General features: G+C 37.8%; 1 protein-coding gene and 2 long non-coding RNA genes across 5 annotated transcripts in view; 1 reads left to right on the top strand and 2 right to left on the bottom strand.

Moving 5' to 3' along the window:
* Positions 1-2,429, bottom strand: part of LOC111099026 — a 197,131-nt gene extending 194,702 nt beyond the window's left edge. For both annotated transcript variants that reach the window (XR_005370419.1, XR_005370420.1), the window contains exons 1-2: positions 2,292-2,429; positions 1,840-2,118 (exon numbers count right to left, since the gene is read on the bottom strand). This is a non-coding gene — a long non-coding RNA (uncharacterized LOC111099026). The remainder of the gene's footprint in view (positions 1-1,839; positions 2,119-2,291) is intronic.
* LOC119877032 lies at positions 1,857-18,569 on the top strand. The gene is made up of 3 exons (XR_005370422.1): positions 1,857-2,130; positions 13,128-13,301; positions 14,788-18,569. It is a non-coding gene; the product is annotated as an uncharacterized LOC119877032 (long non-coding RNA).
* The window catches only part of LOC119877031 (protein O-mannosyl-transferase TMTC2), a 387,501-nt gene continuing 370,336 nt past the window's right edge, over positions 3,114-20,278 (bottom strand). For both annotated transcript variants that reach the window (XM_038558566.1, XM_038558568.1), the window contains one exon: positions 3,114-5,826. In XM_038558566.1, the coding sequence (XP_038414494.1) occupies positions 5,647-5,826 (180 nt within the window). In that variant the 3' untranslated portion in view covers positions 3,114-5,646. The remainder of the gene's footprint in view (positions 5,827-20,278) is intronic.

Genomic DNA, 20,278 nt, shown 5'->3' with positions numbered 1-20,278 from the left:
CTGGTAATGAATGATCTTTTATACTATACGAGAGAAGTATCCAGATGCAAAAGGCATTTCGATGCTTTTATGAGATTTTTTGGTATTTTTGAAAACAAACTAACTTGCTTGATTTTTCAGTACACATTTCCAACAATCTCATTATTAGTCTCTAGCTGCCTAGCGATACTACCAAGAGAAAGTTCTCAGAGGAGTTACTTTACTTGGAGTCTCCCTAGATGGAAAAGGAAGAGACATGATAGAAATTATTAGAAAAAGCATTTCTAGAATTCTTGAGCTATTATTTGAAACATAGAACTCTATTCTCTCCATCCGACTGGAGACCAGCTGACAGCTTTGTCTTGAATGAGCACAACTCCTGTCAAATCCAAAAGAGGCAGGAGAAAATTTCAATATATTTCAGATCAGAATAGATAGCCAGTTCTGGTCTAGACTTCAATCAGCCGAACCTGTTTTCAGCCTCTGCTGTGGTTGTATTATAAACCACTCTCTTATTTTACCACTTTTTCCCCTTACAATATAGTGATAGATTATTGGGCAACCACAAAGGACACAGTCTCAAGCTGTTCTAATCAGATCCTCCACCTCTAAGACAAAAATTTAATTATTTCCAGTGGCAATTAATAGTCAATTCCCCACGCGTCTATCCTTTCTCTTTCCACCTTGACTTTCTCCTTTTAGGATCTCTAGCAACTTTTCCCAAACACCATTTGAGATATTATGTTAACTTCTTAGATTCCTATAGGTATATATTAATGACCCCTTCATTCATCTCAAATATTTGCAACTTTTATTCGACCCAACAATTTTCTTGCTAAACAAAAGCTCTTCTGTCCATTCTTTGGAAGTAGACACAGTAATGTCAGAGAGCAGTTGTAAAAAATTGAAGAAGTGTTTTGAAAAACTTAGGAGAAAAATGTCACAGAAATTTCAAGTTAACAGAACTTCAAATCCCAGCAGTGCTTCAGGGAGAAAAACACATCCCAAAGTTCTACAAATAACAACAGAAGGCCAATATGTGGTGAAGTGGCAGATGGAATATGAAAGCTGACTCGAAGGCCTCTCTGATTACATCCTGCAGGAAGACCACCCAAAATGACATGGCAAGAAGGTTAAAGTCCTGGTACACATGCCTCTTTCTCTACTGCAAAACTAAGCATAACAGAGTTAGTACAATTGCATCAGCCTTTCAGCTTGTCCTTTCCTTCTAGTGTGTGGCAGGTCTAAGACTTAACCTAAGATAATCTAGCAATACCCATGAGTTTTAAATAGTAGGAGGCAACTTCTAGAAATTGAAAATATGTAAATTAAGTGGCATCTCATATTCCAAAGGTACAAACAAATGAATTGGAATTACTGGAATTCTTAAATTATCCCTAGAAACCCAGTTTCTTCCCTTGTAATAGCAAAAATGACCAAGACTTAGATACATTTTTCTTTTGTACTAGAAATGGGTACAGTGAGAAAATACAGCTCTAAGGCAAAAATATCAAGTGAAAAGAGTTGCTGAATTCCCAGTCTCAACTATTTTAGAAAGCAATTTAAAAAAAAAAATCAGGTTGATCATGAGCAAATAACAGATGGAGTTCTTTCATTTACAGGGTATTTTACGTGCTACTCAGCAACAGTGTGCCAGGCTGAAGCAGCAGTGCCAGAAAGGAAAGACATGGCCATGACGGGTTTTAGAGCAGAGGGCTTTCAATTCTGGTTAAAACTATAGTTTGATTTAAAAATAGAATGATGTAATTAGTTCAGGTAGCAGGCTCTCTTAATAATTGACATTTCTACAGCCTGTTATGTAACTGCCACTAACTAGTTCTGGGAGCTTAGTTGAGTTACCTCATTTGAGGGCCTTCTGTTCTTCAGGTTGAAGGTAAATGGGTTTAACTGCCTGTTCACTGAAGTCTTTTCTGGCTCTCACAACCTAAAATTCTAAGACTTTTTTCATGCACTACCTCCGTCTTAGTCCGTGTGGGCTGCTGTAGCAAAGTACCTCGGACGAAGCAGCTTATACACAACAGTGATGTATTTCTTCCAAAGGCTGGGAACCTGGATGAGGGGGCCAGCTTGGCCACGGGAGGAACCACTTCTGGATGACACGCTGCTCACTGTATTCACCTGGAGGGAGGGGTAAGAGAATTCTTTGGTGCCTCTCTTATCAGAGTGTTAATCCCACTCATGAGGGATCTGCCCTCAAGAACTAATCATTGCCCTGCTCCCCCACCTCCTACTAACATAAACTATGGGCACATGAATTTTGGGGGGACGGCAATTTCCTTCAATCTTCTTACCTGCAGTGTGAGAGGTAGAGAATGTGATTTGGGGAAAATGGAATAGCTAGACAAATGCCAAGGTGGACGAGAAACCTCATCTCTGGACTTGGGTTCAGAGCCTGAGCGCTCACATGACACAAGATATGTAAGCACAGGACACCATGGGGACAGGCTTGCTAGCTTTGTGACCCGGACAAGTGATTTCATACCTCTGAGCCCTGCTTTTCTTAACTATACAGCTGGAATATAACCATGCACATCCATATGATGTTTAAAAGTAAAATCCTTATAGCTAAATTTATCCTTAATAAAGGAAGTAGGCAATATGTAATTATGTGGTTATGTAGTGACAATTTTAACAAGACGATCAAATTTCCTGCCCGTTTGCACCTTGTCTAGGACTCAACATTTTTTTTTATAGCTGATACCCGAATGTGCCATACCCATGTCTCTCAACAGAACAGGGTTGTGCTTCCTTCTAAGATCAGAACTAGAGTATCAGGGTCTTCTAGATATGGCCATTTTAACCAAATGACCTATGAAGCAGAGAGAATGGGCTGTGCTTGGGCTATTTCCTGACACTTATCTATAGTCCATCAATAAAACAAAAATTATGTCATCTTTTTTGGAAAGTGGCAAATCTGATGTTATAGGCAACCCTTAATGTCATTATAACTATTACAAATTGATGATGTGTCTCTTTGACTTTTAATCTCCACCTTTTTAAAAAATTTTTTTTCAATCTCCACCTTTTTAAAACTTTTTCCAATTTCTGTTAAAATCCACGAGAGCGTCAAGTATTGTTGCTATAGAAGATGTAAAAAAGGCTTATACGACACATTTGTTATCAATGCTTTATTGTTGAAAACAAAATTGAAATTCTCTGGCACATAAAACAATTATTTCTACAAAAGGAAAGCCTACAAATCTTGATAATTTATACAAATAACAGTTTCTCAAAAAATAAAACTTTAATTTAGTAAACTTGTCTTGTGCTCTATATTTTTAGCACTGTCTGCAATAATCCACCATAAATCCCTGAGCGGAGACATTTTTTGACCGTGTTCTTTAGTGCCCCCCCCACCCCCCCAAGTTGGTCAGTTACTAATAAGCCAGCCCTGTAGTGAAAGGTGTCAGGGTCATTTAGCTATTAAAGATCCATGCATTTTATGACACAGGCCCAATTATTAATGCTACTTGGGAACTGGGTCAACATGAAGTGCCTCTACTGTGTGCAATCAGCGAACCTATTAAGAACCAAGTGTCTGAAAGGAAGAACATTAACAACAAAAAAGACATAAAATGTTAAGACTAGGAAGTCATCATAGGTCAATAACTATTTAAATAAATAAAAAATGTTAGACATTGAATTTATCTCTATATCCTTATATTAAATTCCTTATTTATCTACTTATTATTATTATTATTATTTTTTTTAGCAATTGCCAATGCGCTAGAAGATGAAAAATACACTTCAACCCACACTTTTGGTTTGACCACGGGTTTGTTGTTGTTAAATGTTAAATATCATTCTGAAAACACAGTGATTTAGTTATAATTTAACTTTTAGCCCTTCCATGAAATGTTTACAAGGTAATATACATATTAGGAGGGCCTTTCTTATTAATGCCATCAACAAACTTCTTTCACTACATCTGGCCTTCTCACAAAAACACTAATGCCATAGGAATACTACTTTAAATTCTTTATCCCACTTTATTCGGATATGTAGCAACACATATAAGATATGGAGAAAACATAATATGATCCACTTGTATGGCATACAAGTCCAGCTTCCTTTTAGTGGGGATGCTGACCTGATATTTACAGGAAGTATTAAAGGAAAGAAGAAGAAGCTAATTTTCAGTTCCAAAGAACTGAACTTCATGAATCAGGCGTTTGGTTATTTTACTATGGTAGAATAATAAATAAATAAATATGTAGGGTACAGTCTAGCTACTTTCTCTATGAAGAAGTTGATAGTGAACTGCTTTTTGGCAAAGTTAATATTTAGTAGCAGAGTTTGCAAGTCAAAATAATGTTCAATAAAATGCCTTACTTCATTTTCCCTTGTATCATGATCCCTGGAGTGGTTACTAATAGGTAGAGAAATAAAATATCAATATGCTAGTGAAGGATAGCTTTCAACTGTGAAAAAAAGCACTTGGCAAAAGACCTAGAAACACACAGGCTGATGCTGTACTCTACTGCAGCTTAAAAGAAGTCATTTTCAACGTCTTTTAGGAAGAGCAAAATACAGTAAAAATAATTCCTTAAAAACATCAGCATGGCTGTTTAGGAACCTATCAGAAAGTAATTAGCATTTTATACCAACTCTTTCCAAAATATACAATCACTGGCAGCCGTTATTATACACTCCTTTGTGCAGACTTGATTTTTTAATCAGTAACATCTGGGAAGCACATAGCATCTTCCCTTTTGTCTAATAGCTGCTGGTTAGTTATGGAACTAGAACACTTTTAAGCTCTTTAGATTTAATCCTTATATAAGCATGCGCATTAACCAGGAATAGCCATTTCCAAAGCCTAAGCATTAATATAATTAATTCTCCTAGGCAGTTTGGGGGAAAATGTTGGTGACATTAAAAAAAAAAAAAAAAAAATGACTGCCTGACACGGATAAGGTCTCCCCAACCCCTCCTGCAACACCAGTGTGAAGCACGGTTAGCTCAGCTCAGAACATGAGAAGCAAACGTTGTCCAAAATAAATGAAGACTGTGACATCCAAATCATAAAATGTTATGTGCATTAATCAAGAAACAACTATAGATTGACAGATCCTGACATACTAAAAAAAAAAAAAAAAAAAATTTCCGTCTAAGTTTCAGAAATTGATAAGCAGGCTGTCCCAAAGAGGGAAGACAGCAGCGTCAGGACAACCGGCCAGTTCACTGGGATTCACACACCACACTTTAATCATTCCCTATTAACACTTGATCTTAATTGTTTATCAGGGCTGAATGGACACTCTGACTTCCTCTCACAGTGTTTAAGGAACAATATAATTTCTAAATTAGCTTTCAAAAATGAACAAAATTTGTAACTTGGATTCCCTCCCTGCCCCCACCCCCCTCCCACCCCCCAATGCCGTAAGATCCTGTTTTAAGTGCTCTGGTTTATAGTTCTATGGGTAACAATTACATCCTTCAGGAAGTTTCCAATGTTCCCCTTTTTGGTGTTAACGGCTGTGCCAACAGCAAAGTGAATACTCCCAGAAGTGGCAGTGACCTCAGTGACCTCTGCCCCCGTCCTGAAGTCCATACTAGCTCTTGTCATAGCACTGCTGGTAAGTTCTGTTCATTAATGAAGCCAGCTTTAAAATATGGAGGAGGACGAGGTACTGCCCTCCTGTGTCAGGTCTTGGAAGTCTTTAAACCTTGCTTTTCCATGATATTCCACAGTTTGCGGAGATTGGACTGCGTGATGACGTCATCAGGCTTGAGCTGCAGAGCCCTCAGGTAGTTGGCCTCAGCCTTCTGGAGGCGCCCATTGAGATGGAGAATAGCCCCCAGGTTCATGAGAGCCGCCGGATACTGAAAACAGAGAGGGAGGAAAATGATTAAGAGGCTTGTTTCAAGCCTTCCTTCCTTCATGGAAGACAAAAATCTTCATCCACTTATGCAAATGATTCCCTTATGTCTGGAGGCATTTTATGGAAGCAATTTAGCAATTTATACAAATAGACCAAGATAACTAGAAAGAAAAAAAAAAAGTTTTCAAACAGCTGGTGTACTTTGTGTTTTAAACAGGGCAGGCAGCTAGAAAAATATTCTTCAGTGAGAAAGCATGGGTTACATACGAAAACCTAGCAACCAAGTCAGACTGTACTTTTCGAAGAAAAATAAGTGAAAAGTCCTACACTGTCAGAAAGAACTGAACTTTCTTTTTTCAACTCAATGCCAAGAAATACTAAGTTGGAGAAGTTGACAAATCTATGTCTACCCACTCTTTGTTTCCTCTTCTTAGCAATATTCCAGGCCATTTAGGCAAACATAAGTAAATAAGTTAAGAAACTGTAAAATCTTACTGATGTTTTCAGGGTAAAAACCTTGAAGAAAAATTCAAATGTAATCGCTAACATCCTTTCCAAATCTAATCCAAGTAGCTTAATGAGACAAAGTTCTCATTTTTAAGTCAATTTTTAAACTTCTAATGGCAAATATTTATTATAAATACAGCAAATAAAAACATACCAAAACAGATAAAATGTAGTACAGAAAAATATAACCTCTATAAGAAAAGTTTTATATTACTTATTTAAAAGTAGTTGTGATTTCTTGAACACAGATTTTTTTTTTTGTGATGTGTGATATTTGCAAAACAAACTTATCACATGAACAGCCAAGTTAAAAAACAAATTTATGAGTTAAGTACCACTAGCTTAACACAAGGGTCTCCAGCCCAAAATTCTCAGACATTAGTTAACAACAGCAGAAGTCATTCCCAAAGGAAAAAATATGTTCCTTGCTATCTACAAATAAAGGCTGTTCTGCTCTTCTCTTGTCGCTAGAACTTTCTGGCTAAGACAGAACAGCTAATATTTTGGCAGTTATACAAATGCATATTTCAAATATCAGATAAAACTAAAAATGTTTATGCTAAGATTGTGTTTTTGTTTTACAGATGGTGTCAACTGTTAATTGTCCTGGCAACTCTGATGCAGTGTAAAATAATTCACAATTATTTTTATAATTTAGTATTTTCACAAAATGTATGCATTTTTCAGCTGAGTCCATGTGACTCCACTCTTTTCTGTAAAAACAATTACTTCTGAACCAAAACAATGCTGGGGGCAGGACTGAATAGCTCAGAGTAAACCAACTGTAAAGAGATGATCAGATTTGGATTTTAAGAGGTCTGTATTTGAATTCTTGCTCAACCACCGACTGTGACCTTGGGTGAGGTCCCCTATCATATTTTTCCTCCTTTTTTTTTCTCTACTTGAGGTATATAGCATATGCATGCTTGTGATTTTTATGCTGTTATACATACTTTAAAATTTTTATTTCAATGGCTACGTAATACGTCTCTGGATGTAGAGCAAAATTCTCTTAAGTCCTCAACTATGGGGTATTATTTTCAAACCTGTCTAGATCCTTTTTTCTTTTCCAAAAATAATGTTGCAAATATAAGCTATTCCTGACCTTCAAAAAGCTTTTGGTCAGGATGACTCCATACTTATCAAGAAAAATACAGATGGTCAATTTCTAATTTTAAGCCCCAATCCAAATAAACATAGCTCTAAATGACATGTACAATGAAGCTCCACCCTGGAAACCTAAAATAACACCACCTACTCTATGTTCCTAAAAGAACTTTGTTATCATTCCACCCATTATTATCTTGGGTTTCTTGATGCCTAGACACATTTCTGAATTATATTCCCTCATAGAGCTTAGCACAATGATCAGTAAACAGCTACTAAATGGATGGCAAAGTGTGTTCACAGCCTGAATTACTAGAGATGCTAAATGGATAAAGTATTCAGACTTCTGCTATCCTGGGTGGGAGGAGAGGATATGGGGAGGGAGGACCACGGTTGGAGACCATTCCTGGCTCACCATAAATAGAAGAGGCCCAGTGACGGGGGCTGAGAGAAACCAGATGGCTCTGTGGGATAGTCGTTATTTCTTGAATCACTTTATTATCAAAGTATCTGTGCTTAACTATAATTACAATTCAAAGGGATTATTAAAAACCCTCCAAAGTTACAGAGTCACAATGTCTAGGTACCAGTGTCAGCTCTGCCCAAGATGTGAGCACTTGGACAAGTTGATTTAACATTTGAGACCTCTGTTTCTTTTATTTTATTTATTTATTTATTTTTTTAAGATTTAATTGATTTACTTAAGAGAAGGGAGCCTGATTTGAGGCTGGATCCCTGAGATCATGACCTGAGCTGAAGGTGGACACTTAACTGACTGAGCCACCCAGGAGCTCTGAGACCTCAGTTTTTTCTAGAAATGGGATGAGAACAGTATTTGCTTCATAGATTTGCTGCTGAGATTATATGAGAACACAACTTTGTTATTGTCCTTTTCTTCTTTTCTTTCTCCTTATCATCTCAAAAACACAAAGGAAAATCTCCTATCAGTAGGCCTGAGTGACCACTGAATGTAAGCGCTGTGGATCTGTGACCTGGCTCTACCTTTCTAGCATTGTGGCCTTTTCTCAGGCTAAACCTGGAAGGGGGAGATGTGAAAACACGTGGTGAAGTATGCCCAGCCACATAAATAGGCTTTACTATTGTTACTGAATTGCAGCGCGGGTTCTTCTGTCCTTGGAATACTTTGAAGACACTTTCCTGCCATCAAATGATGAAAAAAGAAAAGTGGATATTGTTCTAAAAAAAAACCCCACACAATTAGGAAGTTAAATCTGTCATCAAAATGAGTTCTGAATGCTAATTATAACAGCATTCTTGGAATTACTTTAGTTTCGTATTATTTACCCTCGTATGTAACTCATTAAACAAAAAATAATCAAAAATTGACATTATGAAGTTAAAATGGGATAACAGATCCCATAAAAGTTCATATATATTCATTAGCTGTGTTTGTTAGAATAAAAATCCAACTGAACTAAAAATGTATTTAAGAATATAATACATATTTTTAAAGATTTTTATTTTATTTTATTTATTCATGACAGACACAGAAAGGGAGGCAGAGGGAGAGGCAGAAAGAGAAGCAGGCTCCATGCAGGGAGCCTAATGTAGGACTCGATCCCCAGACCCCAGGATCACACCCTGAGCCAAAGGCAGATGCTCAACCACTGAGCCACACAGGTATCCCCCAAACATAATATTTTTAAACCTCTATAGATTTCTATGGTTGGATGTAACATTTTGGTTTGATATTGTCTAATCCTACCGTAAAAATAAAAAAAAAAGTTTTTTATTTTAAAAACCTACAAACATACATTATTATGGAATGCTTTTCAAAACCTCACTATAGTTTCTTATTTGAGTGAGTGGAAACTGAGGAAATTTGCACGTATGCTCAAACGTAACCTAATTAACAGGTACCACTGCCTTAGGTAACTGAAAGTGTCAACATTTATTTTGACATAAACAATTTCATGTGTTTGTTAAAAATTTACGAATAAAACTAGATATAGACTATTTTGCTATATGGTTGTTTTCTCTCTTCATAGACAAGCCTTCCCAGCAGTGACCAGGGGTAGCTTACTGGATGCCCAAGGGACTGAGTGCCTGCAGGTCCCCTAGCCTTGCCTCTAGCTCAGGGAGCGACACAAGCATCCCCTGGAAGCTTGGTAGAAATGTGGAATTTCAAGTGTTAAATGAGCGAATCAGAATCTGAATTTTAACAAGATCCCCAGGGGGTTTTGTATGCTCATTACAATGGAGAAGCACTGTCCTAGAGGTTTTTTCCTGATCTTGGATCATATTATTTTCCAACTTTTGAGTTTCCTACAGGAGGATGAAGTCCTGTATTGAACAAAGAATGTCAGATCAAATGCCTATTCTCCCACAAAGTCAATTCTTTTGGCCACGCAGTTAATTATAGTAAATGTTCAAATGAAACTTTATTAACAGAAGTTGTAAATGACTAAATTTGACAGGAGAGGACATAAAAAGCCTTTTCATAACCAAATGGGGCCATGCAAAAGTTTTTAAACAGAATTAAAGACTACCTAGCTCTGTCACTGAAATGCAAGAAACCCAGGTGACTGACTGTCTGAAGCCACACTGGTGCCCTTGCTCTGTGCCCCCTGTGACTCATGGGCAAAGAAAGAGAAACCCAACCACAGTGGCTGATGTCTTCCCTCACACACACATCCTCTTTTATTAAAGACAGCTGATGAAATTTTCAGCATGTTAACAAAAGACAGTCTGCAGCTTGCAACCCAGTAAAATGGAGCTTGTGGCTCCGCACAACCAATGATACCGCCTCCCACTTCACAGCCCAGAGACGAGAAGCAGATCTTTCTTGTTTCCTTGAAGAGGACAGATGCTTCACATCCAAGGGGCTGACTGGTAGCCCTACTGCGGTAACAAATGACATTTTTTTCAAGTCTCTAAGGAATTATGACTTTATTGTTACTGGACTATGGTATTTGGCTTCTTTCTCCAACACTGGAGGAAATAAGTAAAATTCAAATAATAGGTATATATTGGGGTGGAGTAAGCAAAGGCAAGTTTATGCAGGTCTGATTCTAACCTAACACCTTTGAGGCTCCCAGGGAAGTCAGCTGAGCTCACTGGGCATCCCAAGCACACAGGATTAGAAGACAAAGTTATTTTCCTGGCCTTTGCCTGGAAAGATACCCATGGAGGAGGAATCGTAAAGCCACAGGGGGAGTTAGGATTGGGCACTCATGTTTCCATTGAGAACAGGACTAAAATGTAGACAGAGGATTTGGGGAGAGCCTAGGAAAAGGAAAAGGGATTGGCTGAAATGGTCTTGTTAGGCAGGAGTTGGAAATCCACACAGTGTTTGGGTTTTCTTATCCCATTAGTCCTTGTGAACCACTTCTGTTTTGTGAAGGTAAATCAATAGGCAACAGAAGCTTTGAAAAAGTGAAAACAGAAATATTTGATCAATATTTCTAATTTTATGGGGATCCCAGGGTGGCTAGGTGGTTTGGCGCCTGCCTTCGGCCCAGGGCTTGATCCTGGAGACCCGGGATTGAGTCCCACATCGGGCTCCCTGCATGGAGCCTGCTTCTCCCTCTGCCTGTGTCTCTGCCTCTCTGTCTCTTTCATGAATAAATAAATAAAATCTTAAAAAATTTCTTCTAATTTTATAAATCTATTTCCATTCAAAGTGTTGCTGAATTTATTGATATAGTTGTATATTTATTGTCATATGAACTAAATAACTTTTGAGGAAGGATTTCTGAAGTTATCCAGCTATTAACAAACACACTACAAATTTGGGGGACATTTGCAAGATAACCACCTTTAACTTCTCTTCTGAATATAATTTGCAAAATTTAAATGACTTTACTCAGTCTGAAGTTTTTAATGGTTTCACACTTTTTTCAAATAGTTACCGAATAAGTTAACGAAGGCTACGTACTGCCGCTCAACTGTATTCAGTTGAAATTGGCTTAGCCAATTGAATTTACTGGAGCAGTAACTGTATCACGATGCTTAAAAAATAATGGTAAAAAACTTTGAAGAAATTATTCATGAAAAAGAGTATTTATGCATAAATTTAAAATTCTCTATTGTGCCTTGTACATGGCAGATATTTAATAAATAATTACTGAATGAAAGACTATCTGTCAGGCTATGGAAAAAGAAGTGTACCATGAACTCAAAGCTTGATACCTTATTCCTCCTGTGTTCCAGCATCATTCCTCCTCCTCTGTCTCACTGGCATGCTTATCGGTCAATGCCAAGCTAGAATCCTGAGTAAACTATCCTTGATTCCTTGCCCTCCTTCATACACACACATATATATGTACATCCAACTATTAAGTCTTGACACCTTTACCCAACTATTTCCCTTAAACTTGTCTTCTAATCATAGTCCCTTTCTTCCTACTTGTTTTTTTTTTTTTTTAAGATTTTATTTATTTATTCATGAGAGACACAGAGAGAGAGGCAGAGACACAGGCAGAGGAAGAAGCAGGCTCCATGCAGGGAGCCTGATGTAGGACTCGATCCCAAGACACCAGGATCATGCCCTGAGCCAAAGGCAGATGCTCTACCACTGAGCCACCCATGCATCACTCCCTACTCGGTTCAAGCCCTAACCACTATTTCTTGGATTACTTAAATAAAATTAATTTGAGAAAGAAGAATAATAAGTGAATGGGTAGCTGAACTAATTAACGGGTGACAGATTTAATGAATGAATGAACACATGAGTAAAGCCATATGCAGGATTTTTACTATAAATATTGTAGTCATACAAACAAAACTTTCAGCGAATACAAGAAAAACTGTGTACTTGCCTAGCAAATGAAAATTTATAAAGACAACTGAAACCCCCAAATGTCTCTCACTATCCTATTCCTGAACTCACCTCCATTCTCCCAAGAAAACCACTATCCTGGGACGTCTGGGTGGCTCAGTGGTTGAGCGTCTGCCTTTGACTCAGGGTGTGATCCTGGGGGTCCTGGGATCGAGTCCCACATTGGGCTCCCTGCATGGAGCCTGCTTCTCTCTCTGCCCGTGTTTCTGCCTCTCTCTCTCTGTGTCTCTCATGAATAGATAAACAATATCTTAAAAATAACCCCACTATCCTGAAGTTGGTATTTATCATTCCATCATTCTGTATATCTTACAATTCTGGTTTTTTGCGTACCCATAATCAATGTATGATCTTACACATTTACAAGTTTTAATTTCATAAATTTGTCATCACCATCACCATCATGCCAAGCAGGCAGATGAAACTTGGATATTTTGCTCATCATTTTGTCTTTCAGACTTATCCATGTTGATACAGGCAAGGTTTAGTTCTTTTACATGAATTCCATTCAACGACTACCCAGTCTCTTAAGGATGAACTTAAAGGCTCTTTATAAGAGGGCTTCCATCCATGTTCTTGTGACACATGCCTATAAGGAGAGTTTTGAGGATTGGAAATGATGGGTCACAGAGGATCTGCAACTTTGCAGATATTATCAAATTGTTCTTCAGTGTGGGTGTATCCAAAGGCAGCATCAGCATGTAACAGGGGCCCATCCCTTTATTCCATGACCTTCATGACACTTGACATTGTCTGACTCCTTCATTTTTGCAAATTGAAAGTTGTAAAACAGTATCTTATTCTGTATTTGGTTTCTTTCCCTCTGATTACTACCAAGGCCAGTAACATTTTCATAAGTTTATTAGCTTTTCCCTTTTTCCTTTCAGTGATCCTCCTGTTCTTTAACATCTAGATGGAATAAGTTCTGTAACGGTTGTCATCTACATGGTGGTACTTGAAAGGTAATTACACAGAACTCCTACTACCTCAAAACAGCCCTAAATACAACTGTCTGGCCTAGTGTTCTCCTGGTCAGGCACTTTCCCAAGACAGACAACCAGGTAAGTAAGCACTGTTTCTAAGATGAAAAATCTGTTAAACACAAAATGGGAAAATCCTTGATAGAGGTGGATTTTCAATGTGGGTGGGAGGAGGACAGAAATCTGGGCAGTGGAGAAGGGCAACAGGACCCACGACAACATTTCACAGCAACGCTGGGGAGTCTTGGATGACTGTCTGTGGGAGAAGGCTGGCGGCTCCTGGTTAGCCCCACACAGAACCGACTTTTCTTTATAGTCTGCTTCTCTGTCTTTATCTGTTTTCTGGCTTTCTTCTCAGTTATTGTTTTTAGGGACAACAAGAAAATCTGAAATTAACAATATTTTCATATTCTCCCCTCTCTTTATCACCCTCCACTTCTACTGGCACTGCCTCGTCTAGAGCATCTCATCCATTCCTAAGTTTTTGTCCGTCTCCTTTTGCCCTCCTGTCTTCAACTCCTGCTTTACCTATCACCCACAGACCATCTATCTCTTTTAAAAACACAAATGGTTTTTTTTTTTTTTTAAGATTTATTCATGAGAGACACAGAGACAGAGAGAGAGAGAGAAAGACAGAGACACAGGCAGAGAGAGAAACAGGCTCCCTACAGGGATCCCAACTTGGGACTTGATCCCGGGCCTCCAGGATCACGCCCTGGGCCAAAGGCAGGTGTTAAACCACTGAGCCACCCAGGGATCCCTCACAAATGGGGTTTCAGAAGGTCAACCTGCACCTACAGAAAAGAATCCAGGCTCTTCTGCTCAATGCTAAGAAACTGATTATTATGTGGCGCCCCAAAAAAAGCCCTCAGTGTGTGTGTGTGCATGTGCATGTGCGTGCGTGTATCTGCATGAGCCATAAGAAGAGAAACCTTCTCTTTCTGCCATGTGCACTTTTGAGCACTCATCTTTTATCAGACTGTTTCTCTGACAAAGCCCTTCTTCCATTTTTTTTTCAACAAACTTCTGCTCATTTAAAAAAGGAGTTTAACAATCTCTTATTCATAGCTTACTTCTCTGTGTTCCCACAATACTGTCTACATACATTAATTGCAACACTTACCACAATGAATAACATCTACTTGTTATAAGCATCTGTCTTCTTTACTGGAGAGTGAAACAGACAGTGAATTTATTTTAGCTGTCTTTATAGTGCTAGTGCCAGGCTTTGGCATATGAAAGACATTCTCAATGAATGCTTGCTGAAAGAAGAAAAAAATGTTACGATTTAGCAGAAAGAGCTGACCTAGAAGAGGGTATATCCTAGCCCGATCTTAAAGTAACTTAATAAACATTTACTAAGCACCTACTATATGTCAAGGTTGCTGTCAGACACTCTAGCTAAGTGCTGAACAAGAACAATATTTTTTCAGTCTGTATATAGTTTTAGCTAACATTAACTGCACGGTTGGCATTTATCACAAACCATTAGGGGGTGTGCATACCTCTCATTTATGTGCCTCAAACCTACCGGGTCAGTGTCACTGTTACCCATTCATTGTTCTAGGCATTGTTCTAACGCTACAGGAGAGTTTACAGACGGATTCGCTGCCCCCACGGTGTTTATAGTGCAGTGCGTGAATACAAATTTTTCTACTACAGAGAAGAAATCAGACACGTCTAGAAGGGTGAGATGTGGAGGAGAGGAGAGGTTACTTCCTATGGTCATGGGCCTATGAGACACGATGAAGTGCCAGGTTGCTTCAAGTCTTTAATTCTTCCAAAATGAGAATGGCATAAAAACTTCTGAAATTGGTTGTCACATCAAAATCAGCTTGTTAACTTTTGAAAAGTGTTTTTAGCCAACTGCTGACAACACAGCCGACAATGGACAGAAGTCCTAATAGAGAAGAGTCTGCATTGCGATTAGTTCGGAGATGAAGATGTCCATAGTGAGAGCCATGCTGTAACCCTTTTGCGATCCAATCAAAATAGACCCCCCCAAAAAATCATATTAAGAAATGAAATACTGATACAATAATGGAGAGATGTCGGAAAATTCCAAGATAAAACAAGAGTCCACATGCACTGCAACGGTCTCAATTCAGCAGTGGTAGTTCTTCATAGTCATGTTTTGACTACAGTCATATTTTGAATAAAGTATCTCCGCAGAAAGATTTACCAAATTGTACACACAACAGGGGAAAACAACATTGGGAATCTAGCAATGGCCTGGCAAACTGTGACAGATAATAGAGATGATTCATTGTTATTCTCAGTTTCAACACGGTGTTTGCGTTTTTGAAATAGCCTTGAATAAAACAAAAGAGCTACAGGTGACAAGCAAGACACAACGCTGTATTAAGGGAGCAGTTTCAAGTTCTCAGTGACACATTTTATCCTGTGTGTTCAATCCTTCTCTCCTACATCTGCCCCATCCCAGTGGCTGTTGCAAGAATGTTCATTTAACTTTTATGATGGGTGTGATTGCCGCAGCGTGGAGTGCTATCCATTTCTATGGTGATCAAAATGCCAAAAGCTGTGGTTTGGGGGACAGCAAACAGTGACTGGAACAGAGTCATTTCAAAGGTGGTAGTTATTTCCAACAGACTTTAAAGTGCACATACTAAATTAAGAATATGAACTCAGAAATTAATCTTTACCGGAGATGATCCTATTTCAAAGACAGGTTTTCCTGATGTCCTTAATTTCATAAGAACATCTCCCACATGATCCAAATGAGGGAACTTAGGTCCCAGGCCACACAAGTGTCCCTCGTAGCTTTTAAGAAAAGGCAATCAGTACACCATTTATCTTGATTTGCAATGAACATGTAGCTCGTCACCTGAAGCAAAACTACAAACAAAAGCTCTACATAAAGTGAGAAAAATACGTGACCTAAATTAGTGCATGCAGATTAGAAGACTGAAAATAAGTAGAACTTACTGAAGGTAAGGACATTAAAGGAATGAAATTTAGGTAAGAATCTGTACAACAGGCAAAATCACCTCTATCTCTAAAACACCAGGAGCTGTCTGCCCTTACTACCGTGGATAGCTTCTCCCTTTCTTTGAACCAAATTCCTTGTCTGTTTCCAAATATGATTTAAACAACATAATTCACTCTACACTTTATTCGTTTCTTTCTGGTATGAAGGGGAGGGAAGAACATGTGCACGCTTTCTCAATCATAATCGTATTATGCAGAAGGATTTCCAGCTGCATGGGCCATTCACATGTGTATGTGTGAAGCATGAGTTTGAATAAAACTCATCTAATAAAATGATGCTCATCCCAAGGAGTTGAAACACATCCCTGGGATAATCATGGTGTTATTAAAATGTATCTCAGAGATATGCTGGAAGTTGAGATTTGAGTTTACGATATTTAAGAACTTAATTGTCATGGGAGGCAGAGAAAAACATTTTTTTCCCTTTTTTTTGTGGGGGGGGAGGGACTGGCCCTTTTTGTGATGCAAATTGATCATCTTTTTAAAAACACAATGCAGCAAGAACTAAAGGCATACTACATTGAGTGCTGAGTTTGAGAAGTTGATGAGCACTGGGTGTTTGTTATACGCAACTGATGAATTATTGAACATTACATCTGAAACTAATGATGTACTATATGTTAGCTAATCGAATTTTTTTAAAAAAAGACATACTGCACTGGCAAAATCAAAGTTACCATTGGAGTAAAGATTCAACATATACTATGACAATCAAATGCAGGAAAAATGTTTTTAACCTTATGTATGTATCACTTCCCCCACTGACTTCTGTGTTTGCCAATAAATAGTTGTAATCAAGTGGAGGTCAACTGAGAGACTCCAGTTTGCATATTGTTGAAATGACAGACTTGTTTCTGAATAGGCCTTATTGAAAATAATGATTTAAAAAAACATGGACATGAGTACGTTAGAGACCTCAAAGCAGTGGATGAAATGAAATTTAGGGTCAGTATACATGCTTGAAAGATGGGTAAGACATTTTTTTCCTCTGACAACGTGGACGGAGTGAAGAAGGGTTCATTCAAGGGTGACAGTGTCATTTGGATCAATTACACTTCAGCATGACATTAGAAGGCAGCAACTGTCCACCCACGGAACGAATATGAAGAAGCGTGTTTCACAAAGAGAATTCACCACGGGCTTCACGCATATATAGCAAGTGGCAACTTTTGCTAACACTGAGTTAGGATGGACCAGATCAAACATAATGAGCAGAAACAAAGCAATTCCTACAGAAACTACATATCTTTCCAGGGACTAAAAATAAAATGTAAACATACTGTCTGATACATGGCATTCTATTTGCACTTTTATAAGACCAAGACTTTGTTGATACATGCTTGGAAAAATAATGATGCAAGGTCTTCACACATCATTTCAGAAAATATTCCATCAGGACACACCAGTCAAGGTGAAGCCATGCTCTACGCCAAGCCAGTACACTTGACAAAGTGTCACACTTGCTGAAAATATAAAAATAAACATGGGTTGTGTGTATCTAAACTCATGGCAAATCAAGGGAGGCTTAACGGCAGAACTTTTGCCACTCACACAGTATAACCTCACGTATTACCCTCAATCTCTCTACATTCAATCACATATCTTGCCTTTATTTTTGACATGTTCATACCTGAAATTGCCACATTCAGACTACATCAGTCATCTAATGTAGAGCCTGTACAGTCAGCACATTTTTATATCTTTAAGCTTTTCAAGATGGGCTTGATGACATTTTTCTACATAATAGCTTCCTCAATTATGCACAATACTGATTTTGTATTGCCTTTACCTACTCTACCAATGTCTTACCTTCTCTCTGAGCAACTCCGTCTTTGAAAATGTATACCCTTACTTTCTTGCCTCCCTTCCTTGGTCTCTTCAGTTAATATAAAACAAGGAAGCAAACAAATAACAAGCAATCAATAAAGCAATCACACGGACCCAGAGTCCAAGCAATTGCTGGCCTCAGATATATTTTATTGGATACTTATCCACCCATATACCACAAATAACAACCCAAACAAGACTTGAAAAAGAAGGAAGAACAAAATAAATTATTTTGAGCCCAATGATTAATACTCATATGCTAACTCTGATTTCTTTTAGACTCATCTTCAATACTGAGTTAGGGAACCATAATGATTATATGATACGTGTCAACTATGTTTACAAAGTCACACAGAAATACATTTTACCTCCTCACAAAAACATAAGTTTGTACCGGCAATGCAACGAACTTCAGAAAAGAAGTTAACACAGAAAAACTTGACCACATATCATCTCTACCTATGATTCATGTTGAACAAATAAAACAAAAAAGTCTTTTCTAGAAGTACAAGGCACATGTTTTTAATTCTTTCATGTAAGAAACCAGAAACAAGATCTTTTTTCTGTTATTATGTATTTGTTATTCTTAAAATAAATTATCTTATTAATACTTCACTAAATTGTAGGCCATTTATCTTATACATGTTTAATGTCCATTATATATAATAATTAAAATCCAGTTCAGTATCTTGAAATGGTTCACAGAAATTAAGCCATGCTCTAATGCCTATAATTTAACACTTGTATTTACTTTAAAGAAGATCAAGAACATTGTTAATTTCTTTGGTTCATCTAAGAGAAGTAGGAATGAAATGGTAATTATGAAGTCAATACTCTTAGAAAATTAAGTCCAGGATTCTATGGAATATGATCACTTATAGTGGCCATTTGAAAAAGCAGCCTGCAGCAGGAGTACATGTGGCTAATCTGTAGGTTTATTTGACTCCAGAACCTAAGGAACAATGAGAGGCCAGGAAGTATGGCCATCCCATGAAAAGAGGAATTGATGCATAAAGGTATCTCTTACTAAATAAATGGGATTTAGCAGAAATGAATAGATTATTTATAACAAAGACATAATAATGAAGAATTTAATGAGAAAGTCATGGATGGAGCCTTTTGCAGGCTGCAAATGGTCAAAATGATATCTCTCCTGTGTTCCTCGAAACTGTAATTTCCAAAATAAATTTGAGTTCTTCAATGATTTCAACCCCCATGGCCCATTTTCTTTTTAAAATATATTTTTTCATTCATTCAACATTTAATTTTTGAGCACCTACATTGGGAATTCAGCAGTACACAACATGGTTAAAAATCCTGGGCCTCATGGAGCTTGTATCTTGTTCCTAAGACATAGATAATAAGCACAAAAATATGAGCCAAATATATAGTATATTATATTGTGATATATAGTATATTAAAAAATACAGCAAAGAAAAGGGTGAAGGGATGTATGAAAGGAGGCCAGTCAACAAACTATAGCCTGGGAGCGATATCTAGCCTAGCCCTTTTACTAAAAAAAAAAAAAAAAAAAAAAAAATCACAGCACATGAAGATTACATAAAATTCAAATTTCAATGCCCATAAATAAAATAAATAAATTTTTATGGAAAAAAGCCACACTTAATCATGTATGTATCATCTATGGCTGCTTTCGTGTTACCACAGCACAACTAAGTAGCTGTAGAGAGACTTCATGGCTGCAAAACCTAAAATATTTACTGCCTGGTCTGCTACAACAGAAGTATGCTGAACCCTCCTATACAATATTAAACAAGAAGATCTCTAAAGGTCTTAAGAGAAGACAGCATTTGAGTGTAGAAATGAAGGAGGCGATGGAGTAAATTGCACAAGGATCACCGCTTGTGATCACTCGTTGGTCTGACATGTTTTGAATGTTGTATCAAAAGCAGACTAATGAAGGAGTCAACTGCTATATTATAGATCAGCAATGACGGTGATGTCTTTGACAAGGAAAGGAGCAGTGGAAGTTGGCTCATGCAATTAGAAGAATGAAGCAATTTGCTGTAGTGGGAAAGACTACAGGATGAGAAGGTGTGGGAAGAAGATCATGACTTCCATTCTGAACTAGTAGCTTGAGGGGTCTGTACTAGTGCAGATACTAAGTTAAATGCCGGGTAGATTAGTCTGGAGTCCAAAGAAAAGACCCCAGCTGGAAATTTAAATTTGGGAGCCATCAGTATATCAATGCTATTTAAAGC

This window comes from Canis lupus, chromosome 15, assembly GCF_011100685.1.
Source record: "Canis lupus familiaris isolate Mischka breed German Shepherd chromosome 15, alternate assembly UU_Cfam_GSD_1.0, whole genome shotgun sequence".
In the NCBI taxonomy this organism is placed as follows: domain Eukaryota; kingdom Metazoa; phylum Chordata; class Mammalia; order Carnivora; family Canidae; genus Canis; species Canis lupus.
Note: the sequence above shows the minus strand (reverse complement) of the source record. Positions and strands in the feature narration are given on the sequence as shown.